Source organism: Anolis sagrei, chromosome 5 (assembly GCF_037176765.1).
Source record: "Anolis sagrei isolate rAnoSag1 chromosome 5, rAnoSag1.mat, whole genome shotgun sequence".
NCBI lineage: Eukaryota > Metazoa > Chordata > Lepidosauria > Squamata > Dactyloidae > Anolis > Anolis sagrei.
Genome location: NC_090025.1, coordinates 176,232,434 through 176,251,003, shown reverse-complemented (window position 1 = coordinate 176,251,003; position 18,570 = coordinate 176,232,434). Strand labels below are relative to the sequence as shown.

Below are 18,570 nucleotides of genomic sequence, written 5' to 3'. Positions count from 1 at the left end.
GGTTGTGAGGTAGGCATTCTCATTGAATGTGACTGCAAGAGATCTCTTGACAATGTCAGGTCCTAAGAAAAAAAATCATACTAGAAAATATTTATGCCTCCACATAGCCAAGACCTGGGTTGTACATGCTTTATTGGTCACATTCAGTACTTGAATTTTTCCAAGAAACAAACTGGTATATAGCTGTCATAACAAGGCATTTGTATGCTCCCTGTAATCAAATGCAGGTCTTGAATCCTTTGAAGTTCCCACGTAACCTTCAAAGGCAGTCCATGTAGCCCATAGTCCTGTAATCCAAATGGAATGTAGCTAAAGTAGACCAGACATCTCTAGAAACTGCCATAGTTTGCAAGCCAGTTTTAATTAATCATATATATTTCCAGGCTGTTTGGCACCTTTGTCAGTTTGTTCAACCTCGTCAAATTAATCAATGATGTTAGATAATGTTTTAGAATTCCAAATTTGTTAGAAAGGAGAAATAGCTCTTGTTGATATAGGGATACAGGTGGCAATAAGTTCTAAATCCTGACAGCTCTTTTAGTGATTTCATCTTAACACGTCATTGATCAAGAAATTTACAAGGAATTCCTTGCACTACCTTCTGAATCTGATCCATCAAGAAAGAACAGAATCATTGTAAATCAATGTCCCCAAGTCCCATCCCGGTGATGTGATATGGAGTCCTGCTTACCTGTTCAGCAGAACACAAGGAATATATTCCTTGCAAATATCATTTAAAAAGCACCAAAGCAGTTTCTAATGCAATAATCTGTGGGTATCAAACTCATTTTCAACAAGAGCCACATTAACCTTATGATTGCCTTCAAAGGGGCATTGAATCTATAGATGGAGTAACTATACATCTATACACACACACACATTCTGGTGGGCGCTTTTTAGTTTTTTACCCAGTTTGGGTCCCCAGGTGTTCTTGAATGACAGCTAAAATGACATGGTGGGCTGGATTCAGCCCATGAGTCTTGACTTCGACACATGTGCCATAATATATCTTGAAACTAAACTGAGATGGTTGAAAAAATTCTTCTTTATTCCATCTATTACTGCTGTACCACTAGGGTTTTCATTTCTACACATCGTTTAAGGTAAAGGTAAAGGTTTCCCCTTGACATTAAGTCTAATCATGTCTGACTCTGGGGGGGGGGGTGTTGCTCATCTCCATTTCTAAGTTGAAGAGCTGCCATTGTCTGTAGATGCCTTCAAGGTCATGTGGCTTGCATGACTGCATCGAGCACTGTTACCTTCCCATTGAAGTGGTACCTATTGATCTACTCATATTTGCATGTTTTCAAACTGCTAGGTTGGCAGAAGCTGGGGCTAACAGTGGGAGCTCACCCCCCAATTTGCTTTAAATGTGCATTTTTTTTTACTATCTTGATTTTATGTTTGATGCACACATCTTCCCATTTTAGGATTTAGTCTCTTTTAAATGCAACCTGAATTTACTGTACATAGGGACACAAGCCTGTGTAGTGCCACATAATTAAAGACAGTGGCTAGAACACTCCAGTGATTCCAGCCATGAAAGCCTTCAACAAAACCGTAGCTTAATACCTTGTTCCTCCCAACATTTGTGAACCAAAAATGAGAGCCATGGGTTATCTTAAATTACAGTTATTTTTATTGCAACTCTTTAGATCACTTACTTGGAGTGGAAAAGAAATGGGGCTCAAGATCCATATCCATATCTCTATGAATTCCACCTCTGGTTTCCTAGAACTTTGCTTGGAATGGAGGAAAAGAGAATTAGTGTTTTGATATATGTTGAGAAACATGTTCAATTCACTTATAATGTCTTTAATGTAAAAATAATGCTGTATGTATTTCTAGGAGACAAACGAACAGAAGTGTTACAAGATTGCTAATGAGCTTTTGCACACAGAGAGAGCATATGTTAGCAGACTTGCTCTCTTGGATCAGGTAAGAATGGAATTTTTCTTATTCGAAAAACATTATTTTTCAACAATATAGAATGAAATCTTACCTTTGGCATGGAAGGCTTGTTTGATCACAGTCTCTTTTTAAGTTAACATGTGGATAGCACTGAGGTAATCTTACATATCAACTGTAGTTGTTAATTTTTCCACTTTTTTGCAAGCTTTTCTGAATTTTCTGAATTATGAATATACCTTCCCCAGCACTTCTGTACCACTTCCTCTTGTGGTTCATGTGCAGCATCTCCTGTGCCGCAATGGCTTGGCCCACAGCCGCCAAGAATAGTTTCTCCTGTGCCATCTTCCCCTTTGTGCAACTTTCCCTCATGGCCAGTTTCAGAAACAACAAATTGGTGACACTGATTATTAAAGCTATTATGAATTTGCAACATAGAAATAAAAAAAGCAGCCCATTTCAGCATCTCACTTCAAATGATGACTAATGGCTGAATAACATGCGTTGGAATTACTCATATCCTCTGCTCGAATGATGGAACTCATTAAGGTTCTACCAGCAAAAAAACTGTATTTGCCATTTAAATGTCACACAACCCACAAACTCCAATTTTGCTCTTCTGAATCAGTCCTCTCTTTTCTTCTCTCTCTCTCGCAATAAAACATTTCTTTTCCTAATGTCTGTAGATTTTTGCTAGAAGTCTTTTTCATCTCCAATGATTGCACAGTTAATAACTCCCTTTCTAGGTCATTGGATCATGAATTTAGTTCAAAGATAATATTTTTTTATTTAACAAGCCTGTGTGTGTGTGTGTGTGAAAGAAAAGGAGAGAGAACATTAGCTTTTGAATTTTCTATCTGAATGTGAAATATAAAGAGCTTAGCATAACTATCTTTCTTGGAGTACAAACTTGACATATCTTATTAGCTTTAAATTGCTTGCTGCTCAAGTTCTTTTCTCTGTTACAACTTACTACATCTGTTAGCTGCACCACTGTATGCAATTGCTTAAGATTTTATGAGAAGCAATTTGTTAGTAAGTTAAACAAGTATTCCTTTGCATTAAAGCAATGGTTCTTAACCTGTGGGTCGTGGACCACCAGTGGGCCGCAAGGACAAAAATGTAGTCTGTGAGCCTCTTTCCATTTATTTTATTTTATTTTATTTTATTTCCACTTCTTTTGTGCCACCTACCACTCCTTCCCTGTCACTGACCATGGCATATGTTCTGTATCAGAAACTAGAGCTGATGTGGTTTATCCAATGCAATTTTCTGAATCAGCACCTCAAACCTAATCTAAAGTTGATCAAAAACTGATTGGTAACCCTTTTGGTACTAATGTTGGAGTGTGGTCCCTAGTCAAGTAGTCCCTGGTAAAAGTTGTCTCTGGTCAAAAAAAGGTTGGGAACTACTAGACTCTGAAGCCAAAGCTGGCATGATCAAATCAAATATATTGTTAATCATTTTGAGCAATTTGTCTTCCTTGAGCCTCCTTATCAAACCTCTAATTTCTGGTAGATAATAAACCACTCTTCCATGTCACTATTTCCTTCATGATGGTAGCCTTCAGCTTTCTTCAGCTCTTCCCATTTTTATTCCATATGTATAGCAACGCTGTCACACTCCTTTAAATTACCTGTCTCTATTTTTTCCCTTTTTGGCTTTTCAGTCTCTATTCCTCAGCCTTGTCTTGATCATTTCTTATTAGTAGTTTCAACTTGATTTTCCCATTGATGTTTTTCTCTAGCTCATCATCTTCAATCTTCTTTCCTTTCTATCCCTTTTTAATCTTGAATTGTCATCTTGCAACTTCAGCTTTGGAGGTCGGGGGTTGAGAAAGCTCCATGGGATCTCAAAAGAGGCCAGAAGGGTGATCATATAACAAAATAGTTACTCATATCTATCACCTGAAAGGTGTGATTGGCACCTTTGGAGCATTTTCTCATCACTTCATGGTTCTTTTTGAGGTTATTGTGGGGAGAGATGCAATGCCTGAAGTTGGTCACCCACAAAAACCAGATTCTCACAGTTGGGTCATAATAAAGAAATGTGGCATGTTTAAAAGTAGAAGATGAAATGGAGGAATCAATGTTTATTTGTGTAGTGAGAGATGATGAGTTTCCTATTCCATTTGTGCCAGGAAGTTTCCTTTATGCAGAATGATTTATAGCAAGTAGCAGCATCTCAATTCAAAGTATCATAACCAAAGTATAATAGCTTCAGTTTAGTCTTTTTAAACATTTTTCCATTCCATTTGTCTTTTTGGCCATTCATTAAATCTGCAGAATTCTGTCCTGCACCACATTTCAGATGAGCCTGTCTTCTACGAATCAGCTTTCTTCGTGATACCACCAAAAGAAATGAAAAATGGTTTTGCTGTCTCAGAAGCTTTAAATTAACTGTAGTTTAGGGGGCTATCTAATTGGACTTTGACTACAATCCAGCATTTCCTTAGTGTAGTGTAAATGTGGGCAGAACTATGCAACCATGCAGAATAGCAATTCATACCTTTAACTGGTTGACATTGTATAATCACAGTGAATATAGATAATGCATCATGCTGCTATACACACAACTTTGTTTCTGACCCTATCAGCAGAATATGTATGTTGTTGTATGTGAAATAAATTGTCCCACATGTGTTGCATGAAATATGCATGTATATGTGATAGAATGCAACTATAATATCAATAACCTTACCTATGACCAGCTTGTTTGTCGTTGGCCTGTTCCATCAAATACTTACATGCAGAAGTGGTTTTGAATTAGCTCATGAAAGGTCATGATCATGGAGGACTTAAGTGTAACAAAGGAATGGATTTTGTTTGCTACAGTTTAGCTGTAAAAATCTTGAAATACATGATATGTTTTCTTTTCCTTTGTTTTTGTGGAGAGTGTGCTTTCTGACTGAACTCTTTTCTTCCCTTGCAGGTGTTTTATTGTAAACTGATGGAAGAAACTAACCGGGGGTCATTTCCTGCTGAAGTTGTTAACAAAATCTTCTCCAATATTTCATCCATAAATCAATTCCATAGTCAGTTCTTGTTGCCAGAGCTTGAGAAAAGGATGCAAGAATGGTAAGCTTTATTGCAAATTAATGGAGTGAAGTATTTTATGAAGAAGATAGTGGTGAATATCACCTGTTCTAAAACAGGATTCTGTTTTAAAGGGGAAACTCCTACCTTGTAGTATTGAGACCCACAATATTCATTTAGATTTGATAAACTTATATTAATTACTCTGGAAAAGATTGAAAAGATACTATATTCACACAGGGTTTTTTTTAATGGGATTTAAAAGCGATTTCATCTATTCCAAATAGATATAGGAGGAAGTAGTATGTATTGTTCATATTACTGAAGGAAAATTTATCATCTTCATTGTTTGTTGTCCTGAAAGAATACTTTATAAGAACATGTATAGGCTGAAACACAAATAGGATAACTTTTTTCTTAATAGTGAGGTTGTAGGGTTACCCATACAGAGGTTGCCCATAAATTAAAAAATATTCATAAAGATTTGGGGCACTGTTTTGGTTGCCTTTTGTTATATCATTTAAGCTGCATTATGAAATTAAAGTGAAATATTGAATAAGTCCTTCTTTTATAATTTCTCTGGTCTGGTTATAAATAACATACTACTTTACCTTTCCATTTTTATCTTATTCCTTTTTTTTGTGTGCTTTTAAGAAAAGCCCTTGTGTAAGACCTTTGTGTAGTGTGAGGAGTGGTATTTTGGGATTAATCTCTTTTCCATTATTTTACTGTATAACTAAAATAGTTGAAAGGGTGTTAATAAAAAGTCATATTTAAGAAAAAAAGTCTTGAAATCTGAAGAAGCTAAAAGTTGGATGATATGTTAAGAGCTTTTTTATATCTTAACAACTGTGTTTAGTAGATATTTATTTATTATTTATTTACCATTTGTATACCCCACTCTTCTCACCCTGAAGGGGACTCAGAGCAGCTTACAAGTAGGCACAATTCGCTGCTGCATATACACACAGTAGAGTCTCACTTATCAAACATAAATGGGCTGGCAGAACATTGGATAAGCAAAAATGTTGGACAATAAGGAGGGATTAAGGAAAAGCCTATTAAATGACAAATTATGTTATGGTTTTACAAATTAAGCACCAAAACATCATGTTTTACAACAAATCAACAGAAAAAGCATGGTGATGTTTATGTAGTAATTACATTGACTACAGCAGACTGCATTGGATAATATATAACATTGGTTGAGCAAAGGTTGGGTAACCGAGACTCTACTGTACATACAATAAAACAAAACCTATACATTAAAGCCAAAAAGTTAAAAATATTTCAACCTGAAAACCAATTATCAAAAACATGCAATCCAAAAGCATACTCTCAGTTTGCTTTTCACGGATTCATTGTTTCGCGTTTTCTTTCAAAAAATGAATTTAAGTAGTGAGGGAACACTGAGTGAAAGAGAGAGAGAGATAGAGGCACCTCGTTGCCACCTGGGCCTCTTGCTGAAGCTGCTTCTTCCCTCTGGGGGCAACTCTTCTTCCCTCCACACCCTCTTTACCTTCCTCTTCCTCCTCCTCATTGCCACCTGGGCCTCTTGCCACCGCTTGTGCCCCACGATTGAGGAAACGGCGGAGGCATCATGGGGCCTAAGCAGCAGCAAGAGGCCCAGGCAGCGATGAGGAGGAGGAAGAGGAAGGTAAAGAGGGTGAGGAGGGAAGCAAAGCCACCCCCTCACCCTCTTTACCTTCTTCCTCATCCTCTTTGTCTCCGCCTGGGCTTCTTGCCACCATTTGAGCCCCGCAATTGAGGAGGCGGTGGAGGCGATGATGGAGGAGGAGGAAAAGGAAGGTAAAGAGGAGGGAAGGGGAGGGTATGTGCCTACTTTGCGGAAATTCACTCATCGTGGTGGTCCTGGAACGTAACACCTACAATAAGTGAGGGAACACTGTATGACCATTCTTACTTCTTTCTGTTTACAAACAAGATTGTTAGGTAACAAGCATGAAATGAAATCCCATCTTTTAAAAATAAAACATTGCTATGCAAGCAAGTTTATCACCCAAACATCCTGGATTGTGTGACAGGATAATTGATTTCTCTGTTATTCAGTGGATCTGAATGAAAATGAATGTATGTATTTATTTACATTATTTATATCCACCCTTCTCACCCGGAAGGGGACTCAGAAGGGCCTTATATTAGGCAACAGTTTGATGCCATAAAACATTAAACAGACATATAGTAAAAATACACAGAGACATTAAAACTTAAGATTAAAAAACACAAAAACATTAAAAGCAATTATTAGCAAGAACCACATAATCCAATATCTTAGTCAAGAGGCCGCTCTGGTCATGATTGCACATATTCCATCTTCCCTTATAGTACTGCATTGTTATCCAAAGCTTTGGTCCCACAGCCAGAGGGTTAGGAAGGAGGGAGCTGATCTAATTTCTCTGGGGAGGAAGTTCGATAGCCAAGGGGCCACCACTGAGAAGACCCTGTCCCTTGTCCCCAGCAACCGCACCTGCAAAGGAGGTGGAATTTAGAGCAGGGGCTCCCCAGATGATCTTAATCTCCAAGATGGTTCATAGAGGGAGAACCGTTAGGGGCTTTATAGGCTAAAGCCAGCACCTTGAATTGTGCTCGGTAGCAGACTGGCAGCCAGTGGAGCTGGTGTAACAGGGGGGTTGTGTGAATTTATTCTATATAATGGTTGACTGCTCATTTGCAGGCATACAATCTAAAATAGATCAATTTGATACAAGAGAGCCAAACTATAATTGCAGGAAGGCTTCTGTTTTCAAAAATACATTATCTTAAAGCAGTCATCTGTGACCAGTATATTTAAGAGACTTTGAAGTGGCAGAGCTGTCTTAGAATTTTTTTATAATGATGGGCAGAAGTTCAAAGAAAAATCTTACTTGTTCAAAGCAGAAGTTTTACAGAAAAAACTTGCCATGACCATGAAGGAGGGGGAACATTAATTCCCTGGTGATATTGACAAGCCAGAAGGCAGCACTTTGAGGCGGTGATTAAACCGTGGTTTGTTAAGAAGAGGCACAGGCAGCCCCACTTCACCTCCACTGTAACCATAAAACTGGAAGGTTTCCAATCAAGTTTTGATTGATACTGTGCTTGAACCTGTATTATCATCAGTTAATCCTCTTATTTTAATAATATTTTACTGAAAAATACAAGCAACTTGAAAGAAAGTTTAAAGAAAGTCTTTCCCCAGAAAACCATGATTTTTTTTGTAAATCATTCTTGACCACCACTTTTTCTCTCCACAAGGAGACAGACTCAAAGCGGCTATGGCAGTTGTTCCCAACCTGTGGTCCATGGACCACAAGTGGTTAACAAGAATGAAAATATGGTTCGCAACTACCTCATTACTACACTGTTGCCTCGAAACCACGCGGCAACGAGATCAACTGGTCTCATGAAACCCTCTTATAGTGCTGAGGCAATGGGGATGTTGGGAGGAGAGAGACTGACTATCCATGAAAGTGGGTTAACTAGTTGGCTTCTTGGAATTAAGAGGTTTTCATTTATATCTTTCTGTTAAACAAAAGTTGTCTTTTACCATTCAGGGACACAAACCCCAGGATTAGTGATATCCTGCAGAAGTTAGCGCCTTTCCTGAAGATGTATGGAGAGTATGTGAAAAATTTTGACAATGCAATGGAACTGGTGAAAACATGGACTGAGCGATCACCTCTCTTCAAATCCATTATTCAAGATATTCAGGTAGAGCAGTGGTCCTTAACTTGTAGCCTGCAGACCACCAGTGTGCCGTGAGGACAAAAATCTGGTCTGCGAGCTTCCTTCCTCTTTATTTTGGTTTATTGTATTGTATTGTATTGTATTTGCACTGCCTGCCAGTTTTTCCCTATTTAGGGCCAATGGGAACACCTCTGGATAGTATCAGTAGTACAGTTTAAAAATTATTGCACGAAGTCGTTGGCCAAAAAAGAGAGAGAATATTATTAAATAATTTTGCCAGATATCTTGCACTAGATGTATATTTATGAAGCTTCAGTATTAACAAATGCTTGTTGATTTCTAGAAACAGAAAGTCTGTGGAAACCTGACCTTGCAGCATCACATGCTGGAACCAGTACAACGCATCCCACGATACGAGATGCTTCTGAAGGACTACCTAAGAAAGTTGCCTCAGGACTCTTTAGACTGGAAAGATGCTGAAAGTAAATATATTGTTGTTGTTGTTGTTACTCTTATTATATTTATCTCACCTTTTCTCTCTAAAAATACACTCAAAGTGGCTAACTCTAAAAACTATAAAATATTTGAGCAACTTATATGCTCAGTGCCTCAAAACAACTGTAACAAAGAAACTCCTTGACAATCAGAGCAATGCTGGACGGGGAGTTTTTAGGAGCCAAACTTTCTAAATATTTCAGTATATAGGGAACACACAATCCCTCTGTTGCACCAGCTCTACTGGTTGCCAGTTTGCTACCAAGAATAATTCAAAGTGCTAGCTTTGGCCTATAAATCCCCAAATGGCCCCAGACCAGCTTACCTGTCTGAACACTTCTCCCTCTGTGAACCATCATGGAGGTTAAAATCTTCTGGTGAGGCCCTGCTTTTGCTCCCACCACCTTCGCAGATGCAACTGGGTGGGTGGATGGGTGGGATGAGAGACAGGACCTTCTCAGTGGTGGCCTCTTGGCTGTGGAACTCCCTCCCTAGTGGGATTCGATCAGCCCCTTCCCTGCTGTCATTTTGCAAACAAGCGAAAACTTGACTTTGGGGGCAAGTATTTGGCCCAGCATAATTATCTGTGTAATACAGTTGGAATTGACCCTGAATTGATGAATATGATTATTTGACTATCTGGCTTTGGATCTATGCACAATAGTAGTCTAACGTTGAGATATGTTGCTTTAATGTTGTTTTAAATTGTTGTTTAATTGCTTTTGTTGTTTTTGCTTCGGCAGGGAATAATTCCAATTATGTAAGCTGCTTGAGTCTCCTTCATTTACCCAAATATTTATTTATCGTAAATAAATACATATTTGGGTGGGATATAGGGTGTTGGTCTAGATGGAAAATTGGTGTGGCAGGGCTCATTTTGTATACTTAAAAAAATATAAAAAGTCATCATACAAAATATGAAGTAAGTCAACATTTGAAATAGCAGTTTGTATTTTGTAGCCCTAGCAAATTCTCTATTCTTGGCTGTTATCTTCCAGAATCCCTGGAAATAATATCGACAGCAGCAAGTCACTCAAATAGTGCCATACGGAAAATGGTGAGTGGTTTTTCTGCTTTGCATAATCTTCATTATTGTTTTTATTTCAGTGAAAAAGGCAATTCTATCAAGGCATTAGTAGGAAGTTTTGCAACAATTAAGCCATTATAGAGCCAGTGTAGTGCAGTGGTTGGACCTTTGAATTACATCTCCACTTGGCCATAGAAACCAACTGGGGACCTTGGGGAAGTCAGTTTACCTGTCCAATCGCATCTCCCTTTATGAACCACCACAAAGACTAAGATCTTCTGGGGAGGCCTTCTCTCGGTCCCACCACCGTCACAGGTGCATTTGGCGGGGCAAGAGAGAGGGCCTTCTCAGTGATTGTCCCCTGGCTATGGAACTCCTTTCCTGGTGAGATTAGATCAACCCCCTCCCTCCTGTCCATCAGAAAGATGATAAAGCCCTGGCTGTTGGACTAAGCCTTTGGGACAGTGCAGTGAGGCAATAGTGGGTACTTTGAGATGGTTTAAAACAGCTTATTTTAAAGTAGATATAAGTGATTTTAATGTTTATATGTATTTATGGTTTTATGGCCCAGCATTGAATGTTTGCCATATATATGTATGTTGTTCTCTGCTCTGAGTCCCCTGCGGGGTGAGAAGAGTGGAATATAAATGTTTCAAATAAATAAATAAATAAATAAATAAATAAATGAAGTCACACTCTCTCAGCCTCAGAGGAAGGCAGTGGCAAGCCCTTTGTGAATGAATCTTGCCAAGAAAACCCTATGATAGAATCACTTTAGAATGGCCACAAGTTGGAAATAACTCAAAGGCAGACAACAAAAGTAAAATTTCTATATCCTTTGGATTAGAAATCATTGAAAGAGATTCGCAGGATCCCCTACTTTAGCTTGAACCCACCAGGCTTTGTTTTTCACTGAATAGATATTCAGTGTTCTTCTTTTATGCTATTTAATGATGATATTAAAAGATTGAAATATTTTACTACCAAAAGTGTTCTGCTGCAGAAATTATCCAAAATTCTTATCTACCATCACAGAAAATAGCTCTTTTTTTATAGAAATGCTTTAGGTCTTTAAATGTGTTCATGCTTTAGTTATTGTTATTAAGACATTTGCTCAGCCTGCATTAACGTAGTCATTTCTTTTAATGGAAAGGAAAACTTGAAGAAGTTGTTAGAAGTTTATGAAATGTTGGGAGAAGAAGAAGATATAGTCAACCCTTCAAATGAACTCATAAAAGAAGGGCAGATCCTAAAACTTGCTGCTCGGAATACATCTGCCCAAGAAAGATACCTTTTTTTAGTAAGTATCTGTCTCTGATATCTTCTTTCTTGTGTTCATTCATAACCTGTCTGTTTTTCCCCTATCCTTTTTTGTGATAATCTATTTTAGTATCTATCTATCTATCTATCTATCTAGTCAGAGGCAAATTGAGGGTACAGTTCTAATGTATTTAAAAAGACAATCAAAGTTACAAACTTGGCATTATACTAAATATCCTCCCATTCAGTGCTAATCAAGAACTTCCTGACTTTGAGAGCCGTTCATCAGTAGAACTCTCTGCCCCGGAGTGTGGTGGAGTCTCCTTCTTTGGAAGCTTTTAAACAGAGGCTGGATGGCCATCTGTCAGGGGTGCTTTGAATGCAATATTCCTGCTTCTAGGCAGGGGGTTGGACTGGATGGGCCATGAGGTCTCTTCCAACTCTATGATTCTATGATACTAAGTCATCCAGTCTTCTGTGTGCCCAGGAGGGAGTCTCTCTAAATCTATTTTAGTGATTTAGTGTAGATCTGAAATTATGGTGGCTCCTTGAAAATCAATGTAAATGTGCACAAGCTCCTCTCCTTCCTGGTAAAGTTTCCCTTGGTGTCTTTAAACACTGTTTATTGTAACAACTGCTAAGTGTGTGTATTCAATGCTTCTTAACCAGGACATGTAAACTACTTGGAAACCGCCTTTGTAGCATGAATCACAGTGATGTAGCTACTTTCAGTGCAGATGTAACTTTAAACCATGCTTATGGCTGATAGGAAAAGGGAGAATTTTTGTTGTCTTTTGTGAACTGAGGTTTCCAGAGATTAAATGTTGCATTCTCCTAAACATCCTGTGCCATAGCCATACAGGACTCTCTTTGTAAACTTCCATCATTCATTCTGAAAGCAAAAAGAATCAGAAAGGGAACTTAAATGATGTTTATTTTGCAAAACAACTATATACTTGTAAAGCTTAAAAATATTGTGTTGTTGAAGGCTTTCATGTCTGGAATCACCGGGTTACTGTGAGTTTTCCGGGCTGTACAGCCATGTCCCAGACATATTCTCTCCTGATGTTTGTTTTGCCCACATCTATGGCAGGCATCCTCAGAGGTTGTGAGGCCTGCTAGAAACTAGACAACTGAGGTGTATATATCTGTGGAATGTCCAGGGTGGGAGAAAGAACTCTTGTCTGTTGGAGGCAAGTGTGAATGTCGCAATTGGCCACCTTGATTAGCATTTAATGGACTTGCAGTTTCAAATGCTGGTCCACTCTAACACCTACCATGTCAGACTACACAAAGAAGCTACTGAAATCCACAAGCATGTAGACAATTTCAAAAGAAAGGAGGAAACCATGAAAATGAACAAAATCTGGCTACCAATATTTTAAAAAACTCTAAAAGCAGGACAGTGAATAAAGAGCAACACTTAAAAAGTGGTGGGGGTGGGGGGATTCCAGACAAGAATCAGTCAGGGTCAGCTAACACCTCTCAACAAAGGATTCCTCGAGGCAGCAACCAGCCAGGCTTTGAAGCTGCAAGACCATTCAATACTAATCAAGGTGGTCAATGCAACATTCACACTTGCCTCCAACAGACTGGAGTTCTTTTTCCCTTTCTGGACATTCTACAGGTATATAAACTTCAATTGCCGAGTTTCTAACAGACATCACAACGTCTTAGGATGCCTGCCATAGATGTGGGTGAAACATCAACAGAGAATGCTTCTGGAACATGGCTATAAAGCCCAGAAAATTAACACCAACTCACTTAAAAACATTGTTTTTCCAATGATGTCTTTCTCTGTCTATTAAATGATGAGTTTTCTGTTCCTTGTAAATCAGAAGACACATTTTTGACATTTCTGCTCTGCCATTTTCCCTAATATTTACAGTTATTTCTTCTCCATTCCAATGCCTATGAATAATTGTTAAATGATGGGATGATGAAAGTTCACATACGCTCCACAAAGGATTTAGGTGACATGCATGTGGCTTAAACCATCAAAGTAGCCCTGGAGAATCCTTGTGTATGTTTAGTCTGCTGTGAGCCTAATCCCCAATGATTCTCTTTTCAAGACCTGTTCTATTTAGTGTACTCCAGAGATAAGTCTCGAAGCTTCAAATCAGTATAACGGCTGAATCTCAGGACACTTAAATTACCTTAGTGGAATAGTTATGCTTCCATGAAATGGCATTTAAATGAGATGCTGGTGATCATTAAGAACTGAATATGTTAATAGTTTTAATTCTGACAAGCTTCAACTTCAAACCTGCTTTATATGTAAATCTGATGAGTATGATCAATTCTGAAATGTGTGGCCTTACTGTCTTCCTGGAGAAATCATATTTGAGAGGATATTTAATACAGATTCTCCCTGCTTCTTCCTCTCTCTTTTGATGACAAACGCTGCAAATGTAAGCCATGCTTTTAAGAGAAATTGTAGCTGTCCAAAGTAAATCCCTCATGGGAAATGCTCCATAGAAGTCAATGGCAGCTACAACTTAATTCAAATATAATGCATTGATAGACACATTGTTTCTTCTCGAACAGTTGGCTATAAATCATTCAGCTTTGGGCTATTTTCTGGATCTGATATGATCAGATATTTCAAAACAAAATGGAAACTGAGGGAAGTTTAGATGGATGGGATTAAAAAAATTAAGTCAGCAGTTTCTGTAAGTTTTTTTCTGGAATACTGCTGGCTTCATCAATGTAAACTAAGTCTATTTTGATGTGCTAGAAAATATGTCACCACATTGCTATTATCCCTTTGTCCTTCTGTTAAACTACCAGGTATGTGAGCTGACTTTTCTGTGTTCATTTGCTCTACAAGTGTGTGAAAATTATTATTATTATTAATAATAATAATAATAATAATAACAACAATAATACATTGTTGAAGGCTTTCATGGCTGGAATCACTGGGTTGCTGTGAGTTTTCCGGACTGTATGGACATGTTCCAGAAGCATTCTCTCCTGATGTTTCATCCACATCTATGGCAGGCATCCTCAGAATCCTAAGAAGGATTCCCCCAGGCAGCAACCAGCCAGGCATTGAAGCTACAGGGCCATTAAATGCAAAATGCTAAAGGTGGTCACTTGCAACATTCACACCTGCCTCAAGCAGACAAGATATATAAACCCCACTTGCCTTGTTTCCAACAGACCTCACAAGCTCTGAGGATGCTTGCCATAGATGTGGGCAAAACGTCAGGAGAGAATGCTCCTGTAACATGACCATACAGCACAGAAAACTCACAGCAACCTAATTGTTTTCGTGTCAGGGTCAACTTGAGAAACTGCAAGTCGCTTCTAGTGTGAGAGAACTGGCCATCTGCAAAGATGTTGCCCAGGAGTTGCCTGGATGTTTTGATGTTTTACCATTCTTGTGAGAGGCTTCTCTTATGTCCCCACATAAGGAGCTGGAGCTCACCCGCACTCTCCCCAGATTCGAACCTCCGACCTGTTGGTCTTCAGTCCTGCCAGCACAACCCAATAGTAATAATACTTTATTTATATTCCTCCCTATCTCCCCGAGGGGAAATAAACTGAATTTTAACATAGATGTCTAAGTAAATTGCTGTCCCTAAGAATCCAGACCATCCAAAATGGCAACAATGACAGAAACAACCCTCACTCCCTTGTTGCTCCATTTTTCTGAATTCAGTTACAGAACTCCTAATGCAAAAAGCCTTTGCTGGTCATATGTGAAAAGTCATATCAAGATTTTAAAAATGTGACCCCAAACAGTGATAATATCTGTTAAAACAGGCACGGGCAAACTTGGGCCATCCAGGTGTTTTGGAGTTCCAACTCCCACAATTCCTAACAGTCTCATGCCCTTTCCTTTCCCCCCCCTCAACTGCTTAAGCAGTTAGGAATTGTGGGAGTTGAAGTCCAGAACACCTCAGGCCCGAGTTTGCCAGAGCCAAAAGATACAATGATTAACAAAGTGTTAGTTTATCACCTTTGAAAATAAAATGTAATTCAGCTTTAAGGGTCTTATAGTCTGATACTTCGCAACAAATAGGAATGTATATGCATGGCCATATTCAGGTTGCTAATCTATGCTTCCTTTTACTTTCTGGGGTAGGCATTGCAGGCAGATGTCTATATTGCTGTGGCATATTTTCACTCTTAGTAAAGTAGCTTTGAGAGGTGATTGCAGAAAAGCAATATGAGAAGCACACGTTGTCTTTTCTTTGCTTCCAGTCAATGTTTTCTCCTCTAAAAGCTTCAAACGCAAGTAGCTTTTTGTTCTTTTCAATAAAGAATGGCATCAGCCGTCTAATTGTTTGGGTCTGTGTGCACCATGTGCTTTGTTCTCAAGCTCCTGCTTTGTACAATGGAAAATGGAATATTTTCCCTTGTGACAGTATTCAGTGCGGGATGATTACAGTGGGTGAATATTGTGGGCTGTTTGCGACATGATTCATGATGTCTGATCCAATTTCTACATCAAATGTCTCCTTTTATGTTGTGGTTGCATATTTTGGAGCTTCCTTTTTCCAAGATAAATGTACAAGTGCATGTTACAAGTACACCCAACCTGTCTCTATGGAAACTGATGTCTCTCTGGCTTTCTTTCATTTTTTTTCCAGTTCAACAATATGTTGCTGTACTGTGTCCCCAGATTTAGCCTAGTTGGATCTAAGTTTACAGTTCGGACAAGAGTCGGCGTTGATGGTATGAAGATTGTGGAAACACACAATGAGGAATACCCACACACATTCCAAGTGTCTGGGAAAGAACGGACTTTGGAATTACAAGCCAGGTAGGGGAAATCTTTTTAAAAAAAATCAATGCTTAGCATGGTAACACAGCTCAAAGGCATTTGCAGCTTGAGCTAAATGGACTCTGCAGTTTGAATGCAGACTCTATGCCCAACTCTTGACTTTTGTCATGAGACCAAGATAAATAGTGTTAAACTACATTACAGAGTGGCAGTTGTGTGATGATAACTGCAGCTGAGCTACATGAGAAAAGGTAAAATTAAGGCAGAGAAAGGCGATTATGTGATAATGGTATTTAGGAACATCTCAGAAGTTTCTTTTGTGGATGATTTATTTATTTATTTACAGTATTTATATACTGCTTTTCTCACCCCTTGGGGGGGGGGGGACACTCAAAGCAGTTTACACAGAAATAGTTGAAAAATTCAATGCCTTACAAATGTACACCAAATTACAATCTACACCATAACAAAGTATGAAATTCATAGGACAATTCATCATAAGATACAATAAAAAGATATTTAAAACATGAAAGAATTAAAACACCTAATAAAAACATTAAAATTACGTGATCCAAGTACGTAGACTGGGCCATTCCAGATGATGACTGCACATTTTCCATATGTGCTTCTTGTACTGCATTACTTCACTAGTCAAAAGCTTGGTTCCATAGCCATGTCTTTGTTCTCTATCTATCTATTTATCCACCTTTCTCACCCCAAAGGGGGCTCAGGGCAGAGCACAACATAAAAATGGCAAACATTCAATGCCGGTACATAAATAAATAATACATATACATAAGCATTAAAATCATTCATCTTGACATCAAAATCCACTGTATAAAACAGGTGGGAGGGTGCTGATTTAATCTAACTGGAGAGAGAGTTCCAGAGCTGAGGAGTCACCACTGAGAAGGCCCTGACGTCCCCACCAACTGTACTTATGAAGCAGGTGGGACCAGAAGATCTTAACCTCCTTGGATCATAGACCTAAGGAGATCTTATAGTTTCCTGACTCTTGGAAACAGCAAAGCATCCTGAAAGCATCATTCCACAGATACATAAACCTCACTTGCCTAGTTTCCAACTGACCTCACAACCTCTGAGGAAGCCTGCCATAGATGTGGATGAAACGTCAGGAGTGAATGGTTATGGAACATGACCATACAGCCCAGAAAACTCACAGCAATCCATCTTGAAGCCCTTTAGCTAGTGAAAGAGAAGTCCAGTACTTTTGGACTGAAGGAATATATGCTGAATGTTAGTTCCTGTTCTTAGCTATAGATCTCAACATCCCTTCATCATAGTATAATACAGCCCAACTCAAAATATTATTGGTTTCTTATTTTTTTAGGCCTGTTCCTGAGGTTATTATGCTGATTCATTGCATTGGATAGCCCACATCAGCTCTAATTTCTTAGATATGGTTCTCATGGTTTTCTAAGGACGAGCAGATGGCAACTGGTATACGTAATATGTTCTGTATCTCAAAAAACTAGAGCTGATAGGCAAAAACTGGTGCCATTTTTTGGAATCAGCAGATAACCCAGAAACAGGGCTGACATTTGAGGCACCAAAATGTGTGTTGGGCAGTGTAATAATCCAAATGCAGACCTTACCCTGTCCCATATACCACCATCCTGGCACACACCTTCTCTGAAGCCCCAAAGATGACTCATACAGCCATTCCAGGCAGGATCAATAAGGTCTGGCAACATCACCACCACCATCCTGCATGCTGGGATGTAGAGTAATGCCATCTGTGTCTTTTGGAAATCTCAGTGCTTATGCAGTAGTTTATCCGAGAGAGGGAAATGTTGCCAGATGCTTCCCTGATCCTAGAATCATAGAATCATAGAATCAAAGAGTTGGAAGAGACCTCATGGGCCATCCAGTCCAACCCTCCTGCCTGTTAACATTACAGCATAGAAAGCCTGTATGAAGTGGCTTTTGGGCTTTAAAGTAGTTTGGAAGGGAGGCTTTGAGAAAACAGAAAAAACCAACCTTTGCAGTACCCAACATAGACATCCACACATGTAAGGAACACTTAGATGTGTTATTGTCATCACCTGGATTCTGGCCATATTCTTTTTACATTTAAATTTATTTCTATGAAATAAGGGTCTGGCAATTTTGATTGCTTACGTCATTGTAATTTAATATGTTGTGAGAATGTTTCCTGTATTTGTCCGTATCTATGAGGAAGTTCTGTAGGAATCTTTCTGGATCTAATGGGCATAAATGAATGTTGATCCTATCAGTCTGAACTTCTTCCCATTCCAATTTGGTATATGCTTCATATGTTCTAGGTGTTAATTTTCAGTGTTGCTTCAAAAGGTGCATTAGCGTTCCAACAGTGAGCTCCTTTATAGGCTTGTATGTTTGCCTTCTGATTCCATTAGAGTGCACATTAGTGTTTGTGGTTAGTG

At 38.8% G+C, this 18,570-nt stretch overlaps 1 protein-coding gene across 3 annotated transcripts in view; it reads left to right on the top strand.

The window, feature by feature from the left end:
• FGD4 (FYVE, RhoGEF and PH domain containing 4) overlaps positions 1-18,570 on the top strand; it is a 142,621-nt gene that overhangs the window by 114,618 nt on the left and 9,433 nt on the right. For all 3 annotated transcript variants that reach the window (XM_060776796.2, XM_060776797.2, XM_060776798.2), the window contains 7 exons: positions 1,849-1,938; positions 4,840-4,985; positions 8,498-8,654; positions 8,974-9,112; positions 10,124-10,182; positions 11,306-11,452; positions 16,011-16,183. In XM_060776796.2, coding sequence (XP_060632779.2) covers positions 1,849-1,938; positions 4,840-4,985; positions 8,498-8,654; positions 8,974-9,112; positions 10,124-10,182; positions 11,306-11,452; positions 16,011-16,183 — 911 coding nt within the window. The remainder of the gene's footprint in view (positions 1-1,848; positions 1,939-4,839; positions 4,986-8,497; positions 8,655-8,973; positions 9,113-10,123; positions 10,183-11,305; positions 11,453-16,010; positions 16,184-18,570) is intronic.